Source organism: Erithacus rubecula, assembly GCF_903797595.1.
Source record: "Erithacus rubecula genome assembly, chromosome: 9".
NCBI lineage: Eukaryota > Metazoa > Chordata > Aves > Passeriformes > Muscicapidae > Erithacus > Erithacus rubecula.
Window position 1 is genome coordinate 1,920,452 of NC_136660.1, and position 25,072 is coordinate 1,945,523.

Sequence of the window (25,072 nt, forward strand, 5' to 3'; positions counted from 1 at the left end):
CATGCCCTGTGAGCTTTTTAACAGAAGAGGCTACTTGATTTCACCAATATTATTTTTCCTATAGCAGGGTAATCAAAAGTTGTGCTGCTAAAATGATGCCTGGGCTGGGTAGCAGCAATGGGAAGGAGAAGCACAGACACAGCCTGATTGTGCTCAGCTCCCCCTCATTTTTCCTCTCTAAACCAAGAGAAGGACTGCAAACCTCCAAGCAGAGCAGCCCCCTTGCTGTCTGAGCCTTCCCACATCAATCCCACAGGAAATACTCCTGCTCTGTTCAAACAAGTCTCAGGGCTCTGGGAAACATCACTGTGGCTGCCTCAGTCCAGGAGGCTGCAGGAATTCCAGAGCAGCCATCCCAGCAGGAATTGCCTGCCCAAAAGGCATCTCCCCAGGCTGCCTCTCCTCTATGGGCAGCAGCCATCCTTCCTGCATGCCCTTCAGCCACATTTCCCCTGCCCCTCCTACCCAGTCCTGGCTGTTGCTCTCTCTGCCAACACTCCTGTAATTCTGGAAGAATTATCTGCTTGCTTTTATTGTCCTTTTTTTTTTAATTATCTTTTCCTTTTTCCCACTTGTACTTACAGGTTACTGCTTAATGAAGAGCAGAGGAAAGGCAGAGGAAATCCCATAATGGCTGGGGTGGGGAGGGACCTTAAAGCCCATCCAGTCATGTCCCTCCACTATCCCAGGCTGCTCCAAGCCCCTTCCAACCTGGCCTTGCAGTCCTGATTGTTCACCCTGGAGAGGAGAAGCACTGGGGACACCCAACTGTGGGCAGGAAACATGGAGAGGGACTTGGGACAAGGGATGGGGTGCCAGGACACAAGGAATGGCTCCCCACTGCCAGAGGACAGGGTCAGATGGGATATTGAATAAAAATTGTTTCCTGGGAGGGTGGGCAGGCCCTGGCACAGGGTGCCCAGAGCAGCTGTGGCTGCCCCTGGATCCCTGGCAGTGCCCAAGGCCAGGCTGGATGGGGCTTGGAGCAGCCTGGGATAGTGGAAGGTGTCCATGGCAGGGGCTGGAACTGGATGGGCTTTAAGTCCCTTCCCACTCAAACCAGTCTGGGACTCTGTGACCTGCACATCCCAACAGGATGGAGCTCTCTGCCTGCTGCCTACATCCCACAGCCAGTGACTCTTTCTCATGTGCCATTTCTTGTGCCCAGCAGTCAGGAGGAAACACAGAGACATCCTGAGGAGGAGAGAATTAGTCCAGTCAAAATTGAGTGCAAGGAAATCTTTTTAGAAAGGACTTGACTCAATGACGTGATGAGAAAAGCAGTGCCTGATGACCTGGCACATACACCCCAGGCAAGCAAGAGATGAAAACAACTTTTCCTTTAGAGCTTGGAAACTTAAACATTTTTTGTGCTTATAAAATATTTTTGTGCTTATAAAAAACATCGAAGCCAACAAATTCACAATATGCCCCTGCACGAAAGATGCTGGAAAACATTGATTTCGGGATTTTTCAATAACCCTTCTCTTCCCTGTTGTTCTGATGAATGAGAGTTTGAGCTAATTTGCTTGAGTTAATTATTTATTGTTATGGAACCTTACAGCTCGCAGATGGTCACTTTTATTGTAAGAATTGCAGGGGACCTGCAGCATTTTTGTTGGGGTGTTTCCTGCTGTATTTAATTCCAGAAGGAAACAGAACTATCTGCCAATCCCCCATTTTCTCTATATTACCACTGGATCTATACCCTCTTCCCACTGCTGGCTGCTTCCCTTTTACCAGTAAAAGACATCAAGGGCAGATTGGTTTCAAAGAGAGAGAATTAAAGCCCTTTTCAGGAGGAAAATGAACTCTCAGCAAGGAAACCCTGCTGTAACCAATACCACTTAAGGATTGTTCTTGCCTTTTCCAGCAACCATAAGCCTCACTCCCAAGGACAGAGGGAGTTGCACACTCCAATAAATAAATCAAGGTAATAAAGGCATAATTATGTGCCTCAGATTCCCCTAAAATCTGAGCCCATTGAGCTCGTTGGCCCCATCCACCTCAGAATTGAGGCTTGGGCTTTGCCAGGAGGTGAAAAAAACCAAACATCATGGCATGAGGAACACAGCAAACATTGGAGGTCTGTGACCCCTTCCACAAACAAAAATATCAACTGCAGGAGAGCAGCAGGGCTCTGGTTTCACCCTGCAAGAGGCCCAAGCGCTGCTCCTTCTGTTCCAGGAAGGGAAAAAAATGAGTGAGTGAAACAGCAGAGTTCCTTTGCGAGGTCTTGGAACATTAACCCCAGTAAGACAAGTGCTGGGATGGAGACTCAGGCAGCTGGCTGAGCTTCAGGAGAAATGGGAATCACTCAGCTTCCCTTAAAAAGCTCAGTGACACAACATCATGGTGATATTCTTCTTGTAAATAAAACATTTTGGGGGTTTCTTTACAGAACACTCTTTTTCTTCACACGTGAAACTGATTATCAGCTATTCCAGCAGGAAAAAAAATAGGAGCAATTAGATTTGGAAAAGTGTAGCCAGCAGTAAATGTGCACACAGAGTGATTCTGGAGTGTAAACAAAGCTGGTTTAAACCATTCTGCTTTATTCTTTTTCATTAGTTTGCAGAGATTATATTCAACTATTTGCTTTTTAATCACATTTGAAAACATTAATTTCCTATCAACAGTCCTGATTTCAAGTGCAAACACTGCTTAATTAGAACTCGTGGGGAAATGATTTTAGGTCCTGTGGAAAATGAGCCGGCTTTCATTTCACACAGAAAATCACTCACAGCCCAAAGGTTACTCCATTTATTCCTGGGGAAAATCCAAAAGCCAAAGATAAAAACCAAAAATGCAGGCATTGTCTGATGTGCATCAAGGTTCCCTACAATTTTCCAGGACAAGGTAACTGGAGAGGTAAAAAGGATGTTTCATCCATACTGCATGGAATCACACCTTTCAAAAATTCCAGAGCCTACAAAAAAAAAAAAAAAAAAAAAAAAAAAAACACTGGGGAAAAAAAATTTACTGATAGGAAACCAGTTTTAAAGGAGAAAAAAACTGCAGCCACAACAACAGAATAACCAGAACCTGAGGATCCAAAAGCTTTTTTAAAAAGTCAAGTGAGTACACAGAGTCTCTCTCTGTTCATTCCTGTGCTTTCTTCTGGTTATGGAATCACGAAATATCCTGTGTTAGAAGGGACCCCCAAAGATCAGCCAATCCCACTCCTGGCCAGTCACCTCATCCCAAGAATCCCACTCTGAGCATCCCTGGTGTCCAAACCCTCCTGCAGCTCTGGCAGCCTCAGGGCTGCGCCCATTCCCTGGGGAGCCTGGGCAGTGCCAGCACCCTCTGGGGGAAGAACCTTGCCCTAATTTCCAAATTAAATCTACCATGGAAGGGAAAGAAGCTATTAAGTTGTGAATTACTGAGCTTTGCCTCAATAGAACCAAACAGGAGGAGACAGGCTTTAAAAACATGACCTTAATTGGATTGTAACAGGTAACCTCAGTTGGTGCAGAAGGTGGACAAAGGGAGGAGGTGATTAAATCAACCCACATTTACTTAAGGAAGTCAGATGAGAAGTTATTTGGGATGAAGGAAAACAATACAGAAAGTAATGGGAGCTTTGAGGGAGACATATCCATAAAACTCCCTCACCAAACAGCCCCTCTGGCCATTGGAGTCCCCATTACTGCTCCTTAACCACCTCAATTACTGACTGCTAGGGTGGATTTCCTGGAAATTCAGCCCCAGCTCCCTCAGCCTTTCCTGGTGAGGGAAGGATGGCAGCACAGCCTCTTTTATCCCCCTGGATGTGTTGTAGTCTCATTTCTTCAATTAAACAAACATTTCTCCTACAGATTACCAAAATACCCACTTGGAGCATCCAGTTACTGAGTGAAGCTCCAAGCACCAGAGCACAAATGTTTTCACTTAGCACAACCAATGTCTTCCCTTGGCTTTCCTCCTCCAAGTTTGACAGGATCATAATGGAATGGAACAAAAGGGGTTGTGTCATTCAAACCCTCTGGAATTTAGAAAAACAAGGCTGTCTGACTCGGGTTTGTGTGGGACACAACACCTCAGGCTGATACACAGACAGAAGAGTGATCCTTGCCCCCAAATTCCTGATTTTCCTTAGGTACTCCCAGCTGTCTTCAGCACTGGCTATTACTTTGTGCCTTGTCCTGTCATTTCTGGACTCTGGAGTTATTTGAAGAGTACAAATGAAGGTGCACAAGCACTGCTGACCTTTCTTTGAGTGCTTAGAAATGCTGTGTCTGTAAGGGTACGAAACAGCCAGGAAATTTTTCATCTTTTATTCATCTGACTAGCTCTTACTGCAAAAGAATTGGGAAATTGAAAATTAGAAAGTTCGGACAGACCTGGGAAACCAATTCAAATGCAAATACCAGCAGCTTAGTGCAAAGACAATGAAACTCAACACATGGACATTGAGTTACAACAAAAAAATCATTAGAAGAGGTGTCAGACCAGACAAAAAAACTGAGTAACCTGGTTCAAATCACAATGGCAGAAATTTCAAAAGGCCTGCTTTACAAAACAATCAGGAACTAAATATTTAATGGGAAGCTTCACCAGACACCTGGTGTGAAGGTGATGTAAGGCTGGGGCCACAGCCAGGCTCTCCTGGGGTTTATCCCAGTTACAGAACTGCCTCTGGGCCCCACACAGGGAATTTCCATGCACCTCTCACTGGGAACACTTCAGGCAAGTGTTCAGCAAGGCTCTCATTTCACTCCAAGTGAATCTGAATGGGTGAGACTCCCATCAGCACAGAGCCTCTGCAGTGCAGCTCTCCAGCTGCTCGGCTCCCCCTCTCCCCACTCCAGGGTTATCAGTCCATCCCCGAGTGTCCATCAGGATGAAGATGCTATTTTGGCCTCCATCTCTCCACATTGCCTCATCCATCCTCCCAGAGATTGATGAGATCATTGTCTTGAGTGCTCAGAGGAGTGAAGAACACACTGATTTTCAGCCATAACTGCTGGCCCTGCATGCTAAAGGCTGGCTGGCTCAGGGGATAGCAGCTGGTGTGCCAAAGATCTGCTGGGAATGGCAGCAGGGAGGGAGAAGTTGTTCCTTGGATGCCTTGGCCTCAAAGTTTGGAAACTCTGAGGTTTCACAAGTACGGTGAGAAATATGATTTAACACAAGAGGTGTTATTCACAGCAGTGTGAGGATGATCCAAAACCCACACTTGTCCCTGAGTGCACCAAAGCCACCTGGCACAAGTGTCCCAAACACGACTTCAGGTGACAAGGCCTGGTTCCATCAGCACTTGGGATAACTCAGAGAAATGGCGGGAAGGTTAAACTAGAAGTTGGCAGAATCAGCAAGAGCAGAGAGCTCCTTGCTCTGCTCCTCTACTAAGGTGTGGATTTCATTCCTGGCAAAGCCAAGGTTTTTCCAGCTGCCCAACACTGCTGATGAACATCTGCTCTGGTGACTTCTGACTGTACTCCGGCTGTTTGCCCCTAATGCATTCCTGACACCCCTCCTTCCAAATTCCAGTCACTTTTTATCAGCCTGGTATGGAATGATACAATTAGGAGAAAATCCCAGAATGGTTTGGGTTGGAAGAGACTTTAAAGGCCATCCTGCCCCAGCCCTGCAGAGACACCAGATCAGTAGCCAAGTATTTTCTCCAAATGATGCTTCCAACATCATGGGTATTTAAGAGCGATAAAGAAGAAAGGGGATAAGGATTTTGCTGTACAAACACAATCTCTGCTTCCTCTGCCCTCCTCACAGACCTCCAGCCAAAGTGATGTCCAAAAGGATGAGATGTTTGCCATTTCTCCCCCCAAAACCTGCAGGCAGCTCAGCAGTTTCTCTGCTGGCACCAAATCCACTCAGTTTCAGTTAATACACAGGAGAGCAGGCCGTGTTTTCTGAGAAGCTGAAAATGAGCATCTTCCAGAAAAACAAACCCATAACAAACAGCCCAGTAATGTCTGACTGCTTTATCTTCATCACACACAGGCAAAGCACAGATTTTCTGCTAGATCATATTCAATACACAAATCCATTTAAAAACAACAGCTCATAAACACTCTTGCCACAAGTTTCATGGGGTTGGTTTTGTTCGGGGCGTTTTTGTTGAAAGGACACAAACCCAGCAATCCTGAACGTCTGAAAGGCTGCAATTGCTGCCAAATCAGAACTGAATCAGCTATTAAACACCTCTACAAATTACCCTGATGCCGTGAAAACAAACCATGCCCATGTTAGCCAGAAACATTGGAGGCTGGGGGATGAATCACAGCAGTGACGTGGCTGCCGTGCTTGGAAGGACACAGTCATGACTTGGGGACGTCACCAGACAGCCCAGAACAATCACCCACCAAGTCATATTTTTTCATAGTTGCTCTCCAGAGCTTTTCAGGTGCAAGGCTGGTGTGTGCTATGATTTATTTTGAGCTGGGAAAGCAGCAGTCTCACCTTATCGGATACTTTATCGACCCATTAAATAGCAAATTCCTCTTAAATCTTGCTTTTTCTTTGAAGTACCTTCCAAAAAGTAAACAAAGGCACTTAAAAGGTCACAGACAGGTTTTTCTTTCCTACACATGAAAGATGGAAGCATTTTAAGCCTGCCAATGTTTTCAAAGCCAGTCTCCTGTATCGCCTCCAAATAGCTGGGAGAAGAGAAAATGTCTTTCTGCACCTGTATTTTCTCCCTCTAAATGAAAGGCTTGTTTCCTGACCCACTGAAAATTATGAAGCAGATCAAGAATGACAGAAAATGTTTTCAGGCTGAGGGAAAAGGGACTCCTGTGGGCAAATGTAATTCATCTGAGGAAGGGATGACAGACTGGATCCAAAATAAGTGAGGTGCTGAGCGATCTCCCTGAGCTTGGAACAGCAATCATGTAAAATATTGGTGTATCCAAAAAGGGAGACAGACATTGGCATCTGCTTTGTGCTGTGGGAAACCAGAACCTGCATCTCCTCAGGAGTTAATTTCCAGGTGAGATCCAGCAGGTGCAAAGCCATTAGGGAATGGATTGGGAAGGAAGGATGAAGGAGAAAAGCATGACACTGTCAGAGGGGTGTTCCAGCACCCAAATGTCCTACAAACACCACCTGGCACTCCATCACACAGAAAAGGAAGCAAAGATAATGGAGTGCAAGTCCAGAGCAGAAAATGGGATTTCTTTCCAATCAAGTAAGACTTGGAAGTACAATAAAACCTTTAGCCACCAGTCCCTTCCACAGGGTTTGGTCTGTAAAGCACACCAAAACAAATGGGATGGTTTTTACCTGGATTACTGATGATTATGGAACTGCCCAATATGAATACATTCAGGAATATTCAACAAAGGGAGCCACTGACTAATTGTTGGTGTGCAGCCTGTTGGGAACAGCTGCTTTGAATAATGATCACCTGAGCAGATTAATTCATCATTAATGTCTGCACAGAACCTGGAGACTTCTAAAAATAAATGTCTCTTCCCAGCCAGGACAATAGGGGTTTGTTTTGTTCCTTTGGAGATGAAACCCAGCTCTTTAGGAATGTGCTGTTCTTTTCCAGGCTGAAAGTGCTGGGGAGACCCATAAAAAAAATATAATCCCTCAGATTTTGTCACTCTGGTAAATCCTGTCCGACCCTGCCTTGGAGACTCGGCCTCAACCTGCTTGCCCAGGTAATATTGGCTTGTTCACAGCACTGAGTGCTGTTTCACCCAGCTCAGGGTTTACTCCATGGTTTGGGCATGTTTACAGCTCACGCCAAGGCTGGGCATCCACACAGAGCACAGACTCCATCCCCATGCTTCCTCTAACAGGGAGTTTCTCCTCCTCCAAGCCCTGCCTTCATTTCTGCCCAAGCAGGTAAAATGACTTTATTAGCACAACTACTCTGCCATTCCATTCCAGTAGTCAATAAAACCCTTTCTATCTGTCTGTTCTGCTTTTCCTCAATGGAAATTATCTGTTTGCTGATCAGTTTTCCCCATTCACTGAGGCACAAATCCCACATGCTGTTACTCCATTCCCCAGGTTCCCACAGTGCAGGAATCGATATTTTTTGAAAGACAAACCTAAACTGCCTTTTCCTGAGGCCAGCATTCCCTTCCCCTGCCCTCCCTGGGAGCTTTGGTGGTGTTGGCTGTGAAACAAAACGATTTTTGAGGTTATTAACCTGCACAGGGGAGCTGAGGGGAGAATTCTGCACATCCTCTAAAATGGATTCCTCTGGATTGCACAGCAGCCCAAGGAGTTGTTCCCTGGCACGAATAATAGGCCAAGCACACCAGTGGCTGTTTTCAGCCCATATTTTAGGTTATGGAATTGCTTCTTGCTGAGGTTTTCCTTGAGATTAGGAGAGTTTCAGACTGCCTGGGAATGCAAATTTTTAGGGCAGCTTAGCAACAATAGCTCAGGGGGTGACTTGTAACAATGACAGAAGGAAGAAAATAAGAAGGATTGGAATAAAAAAATCTCCTGCAAGACCTTGGTTAAAGCTTGTCAACAGCAGAATCTGGCTGCTCTTCCCCTGTAAGAATTAGGTCTAACTTTGGTAAACACCACAGAAAAACCCTCATTTTATCAGCTAAAAGCATTTCATTTCCACACACAGTACTTGGGTTATTGTATGGGGAAAGTCCTTAACAAAGCAGATCCTGATCACATCAAGAAATTTGGGACTGAGACCAAGACAAACCATGCAGGAAGGACTGTGTGGCAAATTGATCAGGAGGCCATTCAGGAAGATTGCAGGGGAAAAACACAGGTCTTTTCAAAGACACAGAAAGATCATTCAGCCAGAGGGCAGAAAGTGCCCAGTGATGGTCAGGCTGGAGGTAATTCCACCCAGACTTGCTCCAGGACAGCAGCCTGGCACATTTGGCTTTTCAAATTCATTTAGCACCTTGATTCATTATCAATACTTTTAACTGGCAGAGTCACTCCAGCTGAACTTCCCACAGCAAAGACAAGAGGCAAGCACTTCTTATGCTTCAAGAAGTAGCCCTTAACTCTGGATACAATTTTAATCCCAAATCCTAAATCACGCACTGAAGGGTGAAAGTTCTGTAAAAAAAGAACACAGTGAACCATTTCTATCCAAGAGTATAACAAGCACAGTGTTTATGTTCCCATTTACCAGGAAGATCCCTTGTGTCCCAGTTGTGTCCTTTGGTTTTTTATGATGCCATTAGTCAGCCACGGGGGTGTGGGGCCTGAGGGGAGGAAGTGTTCTCATACTCCATCAGCAGCTCTCTCCAGACTCCCCATGACTGAGACTTTTAGCCCTATCCAATATGAGCTGGAGAGAAAATCACTCAGCCTCCATCCTGGATGACTTGAGGCTTTCCCAGCCAGATGTTCTACCTGAACATCCCACCAGAGAGCAAGCAAGCAAAAAGCTGAGACACTTTGTTTTAATCACCGTCATTAACAAACCAATCATTAAAGTTTCATTTCTTCACGAGATAATAAGTTCAGATGTTGTTTTCTCCCAGAAAAGGCCAGTTTTCAGGCTGTGTTTGTGATGGAAAGCCCTGAGGAGGAGCTGGGGTGTCCATTCCTCCAGGCAGCACCAAAGCATTCCAGCAAACCTTGGTGTCCAGCTCACCACTGGGAACAGGAAAGGTGCAATTCCCTGTTAAAACACTCAGGGAATTGGAGCTGTGACACGAGGTAGCAGTGCCTGATTTTGGAAAAACTCATCATTTAACAAACCCCATTCTCTTTTCTCTGCCTGACATTGATGTCCTGAAGAACCTGAGCCCCACCAGGGCATTCTCCCAGCTCCCAGTCCTGCCCGTGGGAGAGGATGATGTTAGAATTCCAAGCAGGCTGGAGACAGCAGCAGCAGCAATATTCCAGCACATTAGCAATCATCTGCCATGGGGAGAGCTAATTTTTGCCTCATTAGAGCCTGATATGAATCTGTGATGTTGAACAGTTCCGTTTGCAGCTGCTCCCAACCTGTTCTGGCCAGGTTTGTGTGGTAATCACGAGGCTGAAGCAGAGCAGGGATGTTGGGAAAGCATTTCTTTCAAAAGAAACATGGTAGCTGTTAATGCACACCAAGATTCAGTGAACCCTTTCTGGTTCTTTAAATTGTACCTTTTCTATGCTTCAAATCTTTCCAGGGATCAGGAAGCACATCCAGGGATGAGCGGGCACAAGGTCTCTCAGGCCACCAGGGATATATTCCAAATATCCTGCATATAGCAAAGCTGACAGAACAAATGCCATGGAAGGAAATAGCTAAGTCAAATTAATAAAATTACACATTCCCTTAGGAAGGGAATCGTACTTGAAATGTAAAACTGTCTACATTTCCTAAGGAATTGTTTATGCCAAGTTTGTATCCTGCCTTTCACCACTGGAAACAGACAAAAAAAAAAAAAAAGAGTATTTTTTTGCTCTTAGGACTTGTTGCCTGTTTGGGTCTGCTGTTGACTCCTAATTCCCAGATGGTGGAAACCCCCTCACCCCTGGCACATTTCCATTCCCTATTCCCTTTCTCCACAATACAGAGCAACTTGCTTTGGTGGAAGCTGTCCCTGCCCATGGCAGGAGGTGAAACTCGATGAGCTTCAAGGCCTTGTCCACACTGGCCTTGGACATTTCCAGGGATATGGAATCCACAACTTCTTTGTTCCAGGACCTCCCCATAACAGGGAATAACATCCTGATAAACACAGGACAATCCAAATCAGTCTGACAGGACTCAGAAATGTTAACACTGATGCTCGTCACTCCCACAGCACTGTCACTGCATCAACTTGTTTATTATGAGCTTTTAAAAACAGTGATTCTTCCTACTCCTTATGGAGCTCTTAAAATCACTAATTTGTAATATTGGAGTGAATACTCCCTGATTTCTATTCTGGCATCAGAGCCATTCGTGATGCAGATATCCCACAGTCTGACAGCTGATCTGCATAATGTGGTGAATGTACTTATAACTCATCTCCAGACAGGGAAATCAATCCCCAGCACCTCTTTTTGCTGTGCTCTGCAGCACAATGCACAGCTCTGGAAACGCCTCCCGAGTGCCAATTCTGACTTGGAGGGTTCAGAAAATTAAAACTCTGTTAGAAAACAGATAATTTTCATCACTTACTAAGGGGGAACAAAAGAGCAGCGAGAGTTTTTAACCCTTAATGTGCTTAGACATCAGTAATCCCAAGGAATGGGATTTATCCATTCCATGGGGTTAAGCCCAGGAGGGACCTGGAGCTGCTGGAGAGAGTCCAGAGGAGGCTCCAGGATGATCAGAGGGATGGAGCAGCTCTGCTGGGAGGAAAGGCTGGGAGAGCTGGGATTGTTCAGCCTGGAGAGAAGAAGCTTTGGGGTGACCAAATTGTGGCCTCCCAGTGCCTGAAGGAGCTCCAGGAAGCATGGAGAGAGACTCTGCACAAGGAATGGAGTGCCAGGACACAGGGAATGGCTTCCCAGTGCCAGAGGGCAGGGATGGATGGGATATTGGGAAGGAATTGTTCCCGTGAGGGTGGAGAGGTCCTGAAGCTGTGGCTGCCCCTGGATCCCTGGAATGTCCAAGGCCAGGCTGGATGGGGCTTGGAGCAGCCTGGGATGGTGGAAGGTGTCCCTTTGAGGTCCCTTCCCATATTCTTCCTGCCTTGGCCCGATCAGCACTGAACAATCCTCAGTGGAAGTCCCCACATCCCATTCCACACTCCATTGCCTCCCATCAGCTTTCATTTACTGTGAGATTTTATGTTCTGCTTTGGCCCCAGCTCTCATTCTCTTTTTCAGATGCCTTGTTTGAGGCCAGAGCACAAAGGAAAGGTTTCACTTACTGCTCATCTTCCTCTGGTAAATAACAACATTAAAGGGAGCATGGAGACAGCAGCTCGGTGACAGATGGGGCTGTGCTGGTTTGTGTCACCCAAGGACCTGGCTGGGAATGCTAACACATGGAAATCACCCAGCTGCACAACTGGGAAGCAAATCTGAGCACCAGGAAGAGAGAGAAAGAGCTCCAGCCCTGCTTTTTTTTCTGTCAGCTAAATCAGAGGCTTGCCTGGAAATGTTTGAGGGCAGGTTGGAGCAACCTGGGATAGGGGAAGGTGTCCATGCCCCTGATAGGGAATGAGATGTTCTTTAAGGTTCCTCCTACCCCAAACCATTCTGGGATCTAGGATTTATTTTGCCAAAGTCAGGAAACTGAGATTACCATTAAAATTTAAAAGGCAAAGCAGCACGAGAAGCTATTGGGACTTCTCAGCACTCCCCAGTCCCTTGATCTTCCCAACTACCACCAAAAGCTCCTGAGGAAACCCAAATGCTTTTTGTTCCAGCTGACAAAGCACAAGAGCAGGAAATAAATGATCCTCCCAGCAGCAATGATGAGCAAAGTAAGTTCTGCAGTGTTAAATATGTTCAGCCAAGTGGGGTCTGTGAAAAAGGCCTGGCCTTTCAAAGAAGGCAAACAGTGTCCTGGAGAGAGCTGACAAATGATAATAAGCAGAGGCTGCTGGTGGAAAGCAGAAAATAAACTTCCTTTGTTTTCATTCATCATGCAGCAGGTCCACTTGTTCCCTCCAGATGAACATTCCCAAGGACATCTCCTTCTCTTATCTTGTACCAACCAAGAACAAAAACATTCCTTGCTTTTAAAAAATGATCTTCCATGGGTTTATTCAGTCCAAATTTGAGCACAGGAGCAGTGTTAAATTGAGATCCCTGGAGCTGGTTCTCATTTCAGGGCACACTGACCAGTTGGTTCTAAAAAATCTCTATCCTGGGACCTGACACTTGGGGATTTTCCTCAGCCACTGTGGAATTTTTGCCCCATGGGTTACTACAAACCTCCAGGGATCACTGGAAAACTTAAATTTCAGCAGTGTTGCCAGTTTTCCATCTTACTTCTGCCAAATATATCCACCCATTGAGCTGGAAGGAACTTTAAAGCTCATCTCATTTCACACCTGCCATGGGTTACAGGTTTAGGGGCACAAATGGTTCCATAATCCTCAGGAATATTTTTTGCAGGGACTCCTGCAGTAAATTCCTAAGTTATTCACCATTTTCAATGGACACAATCCTGTGCCAGCTGCTCTGGGCTGACCCTGCTGGAGCAGGGATGTGGCACCAGATGTCCCTCCCATCCTGACTTGACCCATGAATCCCAAAGGCAGCAGGGCTTTGCCATAGTCAGTTCCTCACTCCCCACTGCACATCTTTAATCCACATTACAATTGCACTTCCCTTTCCTGAGAGGAATAACTGTCACAAGAGAACAGGGCAAAAGAACACAGTGTTTTGGGATGAAAACTCTGGGGAAAAAAACCCCTCATTTAAATCAGATTTCCCATAGTTATAAATAAAGACCTTTTAAAAGCTCCTGTACCTCTCCATCCCCCCCAAAAAAGTAATGAGAGGAAGGAGCTGGAAGCAGAAGAACAACAAGCAACACAAAATACAATTAACTTTAGGAAGCCTGTGAAGTTACACATCAGTACCAGCAAAAATAAAAAAAGGCCCCACAATCCAGGCAGAAAATGACTTCAAGTTACCTCCTGCTCCAAGATAAGAGTTTACAGAGTATCAGCAATGATAAAGAGTCCCTTGTGGAGCTCCACTGGAAGGACGGGGCTGCAGAACTACCCCAGGATTATTGCTTTTCCAGATCTGCAGCATCTCCAGTCCCCACTGCTGCATATTTAGAATATGAGAAAGCTCACCCACTGTTATTTTATGTTCTGGTAGCTCCACAAAATAGCTTTTGCAGTCAGAACCGAGAGGTTATGAAAATATTTAGCACATGGATGGCAAACATCTTATTTTTATTAGTTTTTCCATCTTAAATCCAACATGTTCTGATTGCATTTAATTATCATCTGTGCCTGGATGTGCGAGGAGCAGCAGCTGCTGGGATACACTGTAATTTCCATTATTTTAGATAAATACAGTGCAAACATTGATCTGGCATTTTGATTTGTTTCCTAAGAGCAGAATTCTCATTTTTCCCCTAAACCCATCTGCCAGGGCTGCAAAGATGTTGCAGATCAGGACCCCACAGATCAAAGCACAGGAAAAATCAGAAAACTTTGCCAAATAATACAATGCAAACATCTCCCCCCACCCCTCCAGCTTTTATCCTTTTGTTTGGATTTATTCTCAGACCTCTCTGTCAAACTTCTGGGCTGCACAAAGCCTTGGCCACAAAAATCCAGGGGAGGTTTTTCCCACCAAAAAAAAGGAGAAGAAAATGCAGGAAATGTTCTCATGAGCTTCCCCTGGGGTGAAGAGATGTTCAAGCAAGGTGAAGTGTTTTAAGGAAAGCTCCCTAGCACCAAGGGGAATGGTTTCCCCCATTTCACCCATTCCTGCCTGGAATAAGTCACTCCTTGGCAAATCTTGGGGATGAGCTCCTCCAGGAAACTCCGCAGGATTCCAGATGAAGCAGGAGCTGATCCTGATGGGATCCTTCCAGCTCAGGCTATTCTGTATTTGTGCAATTCTGACCCAGCCTCTCTCTCCTTCCCCTTCCCAAAGTCAGTGATTTTGAGCTCCCTCCCCACAGCCAAGAGCAGGAACAAAGGGCACAGAGCTCCCATGGTTTGATTATTTTTGTAGATGAGTTTTCCAAGCAAACAAGGAATCCAAATTCAGTGGAGCCCACCCAAAGGGAGCCTTCCCTTCACTGGCCCTTTAATGATAGTTTGGATTCTAACACTGGAATTTTTCTATCTGCACACACAGCCTGAGTTACAGAGCCCTGGAGTTGAAGTGGCACAGCCAAAGGTCAGGATCCAGGCTCCTCCATGTTCACTGCTGGGCTGAAAAGTCCTTTTATTCCATATTTCACTCGTGGGAGCCACAACAAAAGGGAGTCATGGAACAGTGGGGGGGACAAGAAAGACATTTGTGCCTCCCTTTCCATCTGCTATTATTAATAAACTGAATGAGGCTTTATCTTCCCAATTTATATGGCAAATAAAACCCCCTTCACCACAAAGCAGTCTTTGCATAACTGCTGAGCAGTACAAAAATGAATGGCACATCAGCTATGATCTTATGTGGAAGGAAAATCCACTATAATTACATCTGTCATACAGTAGGAACTGTTTTAGAAGAGGTTACACCTATCCACTGTTTTCCCTGGAGAGGGGAAGATGGATATCTGGCAGCCTGGGGATGAACCACTTTGTAGGAAAGCATTTACAGAATATTTATCTGTTTGATAAACTCTGCATACTCCTCCCCAGCAATGAATTCTTTCACCTTTTACCAAGGCTGCCCCAGTTTTGTGTCAGTACCACACTGCAGAAAGACTCAGAGAGGCTCAGGTAATGATTAGAGGAATGGCAAGAGGAGTAAATCACTGTGAATGGGAGCAGATCCCAAATAAAGCCAGGCATTCACTGGGAAAATGAAAGGAATCCTCAGGTCAGCTTGACACTCAAACTTCTACAGCCCTGCAGGAGAACCTGCCAGCAGGCCCCTCTCATCCAATTCCAACAGGGATTTGTGCTGGCAGCAGGGCTTGGCTGAGGACAGAGACACCAGACTTAGCTGTTTGGGGGATTTACATCTGTATAAATCATCAAATATCCTCCAGTCCCTCCTGTCCTCTGCTAGTCCAGCAACACCTTCACAAATTTGGGAAGTCTGAAGTCATCAGTCTCAGTCTGGATTCCATTTTCTTCTCCTCCCTACCAAATATTGGCTTAGTTAATCAAAGGTTATGTTTTCCTTGCTGAAAAGGGATGTCTCCACTGTTATTTCTTATTGTATTTTAATTGCTAAGGTTTAGTTCTGAAACTTTAAAAATAATTGCTGTATCCAGAATATCAAGCCACATCTGTCATGAGCCAAATCATCCTCTCATATCCCATTTAATCTTATGAACATTTCATGAAGTAAGTACAAGAGATGTTTAATTTCCCATCACTAATATGGGTAAATAATACTCTTGGAAGAGTTAATTATTAAGACAGCATAAAATTAAAATAACAAGCTGGTAACAGTGGAAGATTTGCATTTCATTGCCCTGGGTATGGCAGGACAACCCAATTTCTCCAAGAGGCAGGAAACCCATGAAGCCTGCAGGATTCTAGGGAGGAGTAGAGGAAAGAACCCTGATCTGACTCCTGCCCAACCCTGCAATACCAGGATGAAGGAAACAAAAATGAATAGTACAATAGCAGATGAAAGCATGGAAGAAGAGAACAAAGAAGAAGCTTGTGTTGGGTTGATGTGGCCAGCAATGTGTATTCTGTCACCATCTGTTGAAGCTGGGTGGGGCAGTGACCCTGATCTCCTGGCACATATCCTCTGCTAATGGGCCATCTTTAAACCAGCTGGGACAATCATCTTTATCTTTTCCACAGCCCATCTTCCCTCCAGGAGATATCATCTGCTGCTGGGACATTGAGTCCCAGTGCATGACTGATAAAATTACACCATCCCACTGGGAGATGCTCCAGCCAGGGGAGGAGCCAAGCCTTTCCCACCTAGATAAAAACTGAGATTTGGGACAGCAAGTTATCCATCTTTCCACTGGATTCTAGAGGAAAGCCAGATCTTTCCACATCATCCCTGGACCTTCAGAGGAAAACTGCACCTTCTACAGGAGCACTGCTCCAGCTGAACCACATCTGTCACTGCAGGAGGATGCAGCCACCATTGAATGGGACTGCTGCCAACACCCTGACTGGGTGTCAGGTTGTATTCTGACTCTCTCAGTGTTCTGAGTTTGTTCTTTGTGTAATACTGCATTTCTATTTTAGTTTTTCTAGTAAAGAACTGTTATTCCTAATTCCCATCTCTTTGCCTGAGAGCCCCTAATTTCAAAATTATAATAATAATTTGGAGGGAGGGGGTTTACATTCTCCATTTCAAAGAGAAGCTTCTGCCTTAGACTGAACACAGCACTGGGGATGACTGCAGGAGCATCCCAGACCCTGGGGGGAAATCAGGGGACTGTCCAGGTGGGAAAAGGGAGATGTGGGAAGGAAGAAGTGTCAGTGCCAGCACACTGAGATGAATCTTTGGGGCAGAGGCTGTGCAGCAGAGAGGTGATGCCTGGGGGAACACTGCCAACATCCACGGGCCTGTCTTGCTTTGGATTCAACAGGAAAAACCCCCAGAGCCTCCCAGAGGAGCATTCCACCCCTCTGACCCCCATGGAAGGGCTGCCACAGCCTCCCATTTCTCTCGGTAGTTCAAACAGCCACAGGGAATTTGTTTGTCTTCCCTTATCCCACCCAGCTTGATGTTGCAGCAGATCCTGCAGTTTCTAGAAATTCACTGCTTCCCAAGACTCCCAGAAACCCACATTCCCGTGGGAAATCACAATTACAGCCTTCCTTAGGAGGAGCTGCCAAGAAGGAAGCAAGAGACAAAGTCACCTTTAAAAATAAAAGGCAAATCCCCACGACTGAAGACAAAAATAAAAGAAAATTTAAGAGGAGACGGAAAACTACAAAACAGAGGCTGAGGGAAGTGTGGGCTGGTTCTTTAAAAGCTGCTTCTTCCCTCTCCATGCCTGTAGAAGCAGGAGCACACAGGGGATTTTTCTTCCCTCAGGTTCCCCAGATGTGTGCAGAGGTACAGCCTCAGAATTCATTTACAGCATTACTGCCAGTACAAAACCATGAGCCACAAAAGAGTTAATCCAAGGAATTCCCCCTGGGTCACTGAATTATTTCTTTCATTATTTCTTCCAACCCTCCTTACACCTGTTACTAAAGTTTCTAAAAAACACAGAATATCTGTTTATTCACAGGAGAGCCTCAAACCAGGACCTTGTCACCTGATTTCTCCACGTTTCTTCCTGCCCTAATCCAACCTGACAGCTGAGTGGCTCAGCCAGAGGAAACATTTGGGGTGGGAGGTGGGATATCACATTTATCCTTTAATATAATTTATTATTATTAACCACCCACACACAGCCCCAGCCTGTCAACACAGCCCAGATCTGAGGTGGAGCTCTCTGAAAACACCTCTCCACATAAAAAGTGCTTTCAGCAAAATTTTAGGAATGTTGTGAAGTCAGCAGATGCAAACCTGCAAAACTAACACTTGGAAAATGTTTAAGTTTTTTCCCTTTGTAAAAAAAAAACCTGAGGTAGCAGATTCATTTATGATTAATTAACAACAACTTTTTTTGGGTCTAAAACCCCTCAATTTGAAGACAAAAATCTGTTGAACCCTCTCAGAGGGGCAAACTTTCTCCCAGGAAAGGGAATATATCCAATAAATAAGTTCCTTTTCCTCTCACAATTTGTTTTCCCTACAGAGCTGAGAGTTCCAGTGTGGAGTAGTTTAAGGCAGAGCATCCCTCATTCCCCTTTTCCTTCCCAGCCTCATAGCCTGGAGGAATATTCCTGCTGGAGGTGGGCACAGCAGGGATGTTCAATGCTGCCAGCAATTCCAGGATACTTGTCACATCACAAATACATCCATTCCCACCTTCAAAGCACAGCTGGAAGGGAATTTTTTTTTGGTGTTGCTCAAGGTTTAGGGCATCTCTTGACCCATTTCAGTTAATAAGGAAAAGTTGAGGGGATTTCTTGCTAATTTTTAACACAATGGAATCAAGTTCCCAGAGGGATGGAGGAACAGCACAGGCAGGGTGAAGCCAGAGAAATGTTTTAAAGAATAGCACCTGGAAGCCTGAACTGGGGGCTCTCTTATCCCCAGAGGTGGGAATTTGGCCAGCAAAATACAGACTGTAGCTAAAGTCACTCCAGAATGAAAAAATAATTAAAAAAAAAAAATTTAAAACTTATTAGGCTTATTGAAAGTAAAGCAGCTTTAAATTCAGGATTCTGCTTGCTGAGAAATTTCAACTTCAGGTCCTGACTCAAATCTCTAGTTTTTCTCACTACCAGCTCAAATAAGAGCAAGAGCCCAAAAGGAATGAAAAAGGAATTAATTGAAGGAGGACAGCATTTATTTGATTTTTGAGGAAACACCTCTCAGTGATACTTAAAGATGGGTCTCTTGAGTAGAGTTTTGCAAAGAACAGAGTTTTTATTTGGGTTTATTGTGTTAATAATTGAGAGGACACTGAATGATAAACCAAAATGAGCTCTCATAACTATACGCAACCTATTTGATAATGTCCTCTCCCATTTCCATGACTTCATCATTGCATTATGTCTAAACATAGACTATAAACTCTCCATAATTTGGTTTACAAAGCATTATGCATATTTAGGGAGCTATCTAAATAATCTTAAATTAAGTTACAAAGCCAAGGGAAGAGCCAAGTCATGCCCTCACACACACAGGGCTGCCAGGAGAAGATGGAAAACCTCAAGTGCCCCAAAACCATAAAATTTGGTTTTGACACACATTTGTTGCACACACATCACCATCTGACAAATAATAACCATAAATATGATAAAATCTATCAGCAGTAAATGGTTATCTGAGTACCAAGCCATGCTCAATACCCCAAACCATGCTGGAAACAGCTCTGCCCCTAAATCCCCCCACCAAAATCCTCTCCAGGGAGTGGGAAGAGGCTGAGCAGGAGATAAATACAACCTGACATGTCCTGTTCTTAGGGGTTTTTTCAAGGGACAGCCTTGAACACAACATCCCAAAAGCAGCCAGGCAGCAAAAACCCCATGAGCAAACCTCTGGTGTGGGGGGAATTTGGGGAAATGAGCACAGAACTGCACAGTGCAAATCCTCCATATTTCCACTGGGAAGAAAATATTATTCAAGGATTATTTTAAAGCAGTTTTTATCATCAGCAGAACAGATTCTGCACCTCAAAGTAGTCTCTGCATTCAGAGGACTGAAAACCTTGAATCTTTCCATGCAGTGCTGGGGGTGGAAACACATAATTCACAGAAAAACCACTTCAATGTGCAAAATTCAAAACTATGAAAAACCAGAGGAATTAAACCTGTGCCTTAAGAAAGGACTTAACCTTAAAAGGGCAGAAGCTTCAAGTTGTTTTGGGAAACCAGTGAGGAGTATTTGCAACTATACAGCATGAGGAATTTGGCAGGAAAGCTTGTTTAAAGGATGGCTTGCTGCCTTGGAAAGATTTTTGTTTAAAAGAACAATTTAAGATATTAAAATATAGATGGGCAAGTGAAAAACCTCCACTCTCCTTAGATGTGGCCAAAATGTTTTGAGTCCACCAGATAGTTCTGGTGAGGAGCAAAAAGAATTTGATAAGCATTACCCATTGTGGTATCAAATCACATGAGGAAGGAAAACAGGGATATTCCCTCAGAACTCAGGATCAGCCACTCTGAGGAGAGGGATGCTGGATGCACACAAGGTTTGATCCAGCTAAGTAACTCTAACATGCCCTTCCTTAAAAATAAAAAGCACAAATATACACAAAATGTGCTCAGTTTGACACATGGAGAGTGAGAGAACCTGGAAAAGGATGAACAGCTTTCACCTCCTTTCTTTACCCAGGCAGGCATGCAAATCCAGGCATCATTTTCCACACAAATTTTAAGCAACCACATTTAGATAACCTCTTTCTCTGAAGTCTCTAAGTGTTGAAAAAATAAAGGAATAAATAAGACCTCTCCCAACCCTACCTTCCATGACGTAGACCAGGGAACCCACATCTCCCTCCTTGATGATGCAGCTGTCCTTGCCATACTCCACAGGGTACATACAATCCACAATCTCCTGGATCTGGGACAATTCCAGGTTCTTCATGAAGTCATTGTCAAGGATTGCTTCCTTTATTAGCTCCTTGGACCTGGGGCACAAAATAAATTAAAAAAAAAAAAAAAAATCAGTGTTTTCCCTAAGAATGTGCTGACAAGTCAAAGAAAAAAATTACAGAGATGTGAACTTGCAATTATTTTTTGGAAATAAGCTTTAGACACATCTAGCATTGAAATAAAAATAGATCTTGTGGAGTTGCAAAATCCTCTTTTAGCTACAAGTTTCACATCTACAATAACACAGCTACTTGGAATATCTTCCATACACAAAACTGAAAGGAAGCACAAACAAGAAGGTAACAGATTTATTACTTGGTTTATTATGTTTCCTATTAATTATACAAACTGGAGCACACCAAATGGTAAAACTGCACAGATTTTCTGAGTATTTATATTATAATCACCACAGGAGTCACTTGGCACAAAATTCCTAAAGTGTCCACTTGTGCAGATGGACAACTGAGAATGTTAAATCCTGATCTAGACCAAAACTAAAGCTCCTAGAACACCTCCAGGCTGGACAGCAGCTCCTCAGTCCTTCATTCCTCATTCCCTGGGGATCAGCTGTTCACAGCCCCCTGCACAGCCTGAGCAGTCAGGAGGGTTTGATCTGGTGGGAAGATGAATGTGAAGCAAAGTTGTCAAAGAAAAACATTTTAATGGGTTGTGTCTGCTTGAAAGTGGGACTTGAGGAGACCCACACCAGCCCAGCCTTGGGGATACCACAGTCCCACCCACTGCAGAACCAGCTTGGTGATGTTCAAGGGTTTTTTTTATTCCTTTGGTGGTTTTGAGGCTGTTTGAATACAGCTCGTTCCACTGGACACCAGAAGCCACCAGAACTGACCCTGCTGAAGGGCAGCAGGGGACAGGACCAGACTGCCCAAGCACAAGGGGGGTTCAGGGTGCCACAAAACCACTCCTGAGAGTCAGAATCTGCCTTCACACCAACCCCTGACTGCCACTCCAGCCCCTCCTGTGTGCAAATAAGGACCCCAGGAAAGCCTGCACCTGGGGGTGCCTTCCTTTCAGCACAGCTGGGCATTTGTAAGGCTGACCAGGTGCTGCTTAACCCCATTTCCTCACCCACTTCTTGTGCCAAGCCAGAGGATGCTTTGCCTACTGTGCCTTGATTCAGCTCTTGACTCCTCTTCTGGTCTCAGCCACCCCAAATCCTCATAACAACGAGCTTGTTATTAGTGTTGCCCAACTGCTCACCAAAGAAAGGCTAATTAAAGCTTTTGTGTTCATCCTGTCAACCTGCATTCCAATTCCAGCCATTTATTTCATTCCAATACTCCTGATTTACTTCATTTCTCCTTGATAAAGTCAGGCTTTCAAGTGGAGTTACTGCAAAAATACCAAAAAAAACTTCCAATACCCCAAGTCAAACTTCCCTCTGGATGTAGATAGAGATCCTCAGCACAAAACAATCCTCTCCTTATTGGAAGTGAACACAGGCAGGGATTTGAGGAGTTGGGAAATGTGGTCCAAACTACAGGAAAGGAACAGGAAAACTCAGGTGGCATCAATGAGCTTAAAGGTCTTTTTCAATCCTTGTGATTCTAGTTGGGGGAGAAAAAGTGAAACAGAGCCAATGTGAACAAATCTAGGGAATTCAAGAGCTTGATAAAGCTATCAATATTATATTATTAATAATAATAATATAATATTATATCAGATGTGTAGGAGAAGATCTGAACCACCTGATTCAGTCTCTGTCCTCAAAACAGGACTATCAGAGCAAACTCAGATGCCCCCAGCTCATCCAAACCATTTTAACCACCCCACAAAATACATCATCATGAAGGAAAACATGCTGGCTGGGACATCAATGAAACACAGCTTCATCTCTGCCACATCTGAGCATCCTAAAATTAAATACCTACATGGAAAGGGCTGGATAATAACTCAGTCATGCTTGAATGTGAGCAAAATAGGCTTTATCAGTAGGGATAATTGGTTAAGATGAGACTTTGACTACAAAGCCTGCAAGAAAAGCACCTCCAGCTGCCTTTAAAACAGCACTGGCTGGAGGAGCAAAACTGCCTTACAAGCCAGATGCTTATTTATGAGAGTATTTCTTGAAATCCCAGACTGCTTTGGGTTGGAAAAAACCTTTAAAATCATCTCTTTCCACTCCTCCCACCACAGACTAAACCACTCTCCACAGTTTGGGAGCTCCAAACCCTTCCAGCAGGAAATATTCCATCCATCCTTTAGCATCAAGTTCAGAAAAAAAAAAAAAAAGAATTTGACACACAAGCTACAAAGAGAGCTCCTCTATTGTTCCCTGTGAGAGAATATTCGTCACTCTTAATAATTCAGAAAAATTATTCATGCACTGTGGCTTGCCAGTCCCACACACTCACACATGCCAGGCCTTCAGCAACTTTCACATTATTTTATTATTATTATTAGCTTTTATTTCCCTGTAATTCACGGGTGCCATGTCAGATAAATAGGCTTTTTTTCTATTGTGTTTACTCTTACGTACAATCCCAGGTGGGAAAAACCATGCCAGACCAAGTCCAACCTGTGCCAAATCTCCACCTTGTCACCAGCCCAGAAACACATGAACCTCAGAGCACAGGAATTAACTCCTAGTTCCCAATTATTCCATAACAAATGCTTCTCCAAACCAAGCCATTCCTTAATCATCATCATTATTTCAAATTAGCAGCTCTCCCACACATGTGAATACAGGAATCTGCCCAGTAATACTGAATAAAAAGTATTCTAAATGGTTAAAAATCACACTCTTGCCACAGCAAGTGCCTTAAACAAGATACAGCTGTTCTATTACCTCTTATTTTCCACCAGTGTTTCTTCTGTACTTTCTGGTTCAGGTTTCTAATAGGAACAACACACAAACAAAATAACCTACAATATTTGTAAGGCAGCAGGACTGTTTCCAAACGAGCTTGTCTGAAGGAGGAGGATTTCCATGAATATTTACTTAGCACTGGAGTGAATGTCTCTGCCTTCAGAGGGTCACTCAGAGTAGAAAGCAGTTATTGCCATCTTTCCAGAGCAAGCAGCCTGGCACCAAGCCAGCCCTGTTTTCCTGAAAGATTAATGACCAAATGTGCTGGAGACTTGATGAAGAGTTTAAAAAGAGGGCACAATCCTCTGTGATACATCCTGTCCCAAATCAGTTTAGGTCCATCACAGTAATTAATAAGGCAACAGGAGGAAGAAGCTAATTGCATTCGAATTTGCAGAAGTCATGCAAAAAGAACCTTAACAAGTTGCCTACAAATACATTTAATGCACAAAAACCTGGCTGTGCTGCCTCTCAGCAGCAGAGCACACAGAGAGGTGTCCAACAAGCCAAAGAAATTCAGTTTCTTGTCCCAGCAAACAGAAGCTGTGTTAAGCTGTGGACAGCCTCGTGTTAAAGATTTGCAATGGCCATAAAATGCTGAATTTCAAACCCTGCTATGAACACCCACTGGCACAACGGCAGGAGATAAATAAAAACACTGGTTTGTAGCAGATGGGAAATAAAATTCCTGAGAGGCATTCAGAGCAGTGTGGGGAGCTTGAGAGAGGGGGGATTCTGCCCCTCTGTCCCTGTGCCCAGGTGAGACCCCACCTGCAGAGCTGCCCCAGCACAGGAGGGACCTGGAGCTGCTGGAGAGAGTCCAGAGGAGGCTCCAGGATGATCAGAGGGATGGAGCAGCTCTGCTGGGAGAGCTGGGATTGTTCAGCCTGGAGAGGGAAAAGCTCCAGGGAGACCTCAGAGCCCCTGCCAATGTTTAAAAGGAGAGCTGGAGAGGGACTTGGGACAAGGGGTGAAGGGACAGGACACAGGGAATGGCTTCCCACTGCCAAAGGGCAGGGTTAGATGGGATATTGGGAAGGAATGTTCCCTGGGAGGGTGGGGAGGGGCTGGAATGGAATTCCCAGAAAAGATGCAGCTGCCCCTGGATCCCTGGCAGTGCCCAAGGCCAGGCTGGACAGGATTTGCAGCACCCTGGGATAGTGAAGGTGTCCCTGCCCATGGAAGAGGTGGCACTGGATGGGCTTTGAGGTCCCTTCCAGCCCAGTCCTTTCTGGGATGCTTTGCATCCCATATTAATCCCCAGTGCTTTGCAATGCACACAGAAAAACACCCAACCCTCCAGCACAGTCTGTTGATATCCCAACAGCAATTCCCATTTTCCAAGGAACACAGTAAATGCTCATCCCAGGCTCTTCCCACATAGCAACAAAAGCCATGTTCCCTGTGCTGGGCTTGTACCTTCTGGCATGTACAATAAGTATTAGAACACAAAGTTATTCTTCAGCCCAAAAGGGCTCATTTCAATGTGGGAAAGCCACTTGCTGGCTTTAAGGAAGGGAAGAATTGATGAGCAGATCGAAAACTTCTGACAGACCCTTCCAGGGATGATTCCAGAAACCAAAGCCATCCCACCACAGCCTGTACTGGGGCAGCCCCAGTT

General features: G+C 44.7%; 1 protein-coding gene and 1 long non-coding RNA gene across 3 annotated transcripts in view; one reads left to right on the top strand and one right to left on the bottom strand.

The window, feature by feature from the left end:
• PRKG1 (protein kinase cGMP-dependent 1) overlaps positions 1 to 25,072 on the bottom strand; it is a 338,166-nt gene that overhangs the window by 262,221 nt on the left and 50,873 nt on the right. For both annotated transcript variants that reach the window (XM_079312518.1, XM_079312517.1), the window contains exon 2: positions 20,490 to 20,656. In XM_079312518.1, the coding sequence (XP_079168644.1) occupies positions 20,490 to 20,656 (167 nt within the window). The remainder of the gene's footprint in view (positions 1 to 20,489; positions 20,657 to 25,072) is intronic.
• LOC306805146 overlaps positions 1 to 25,072 on the top strand; it is a 408,612-nt gene that overhangs the window by 138,325 nt on the left and 245,215 nt on the right. The window lies entirely within an intron of this gene.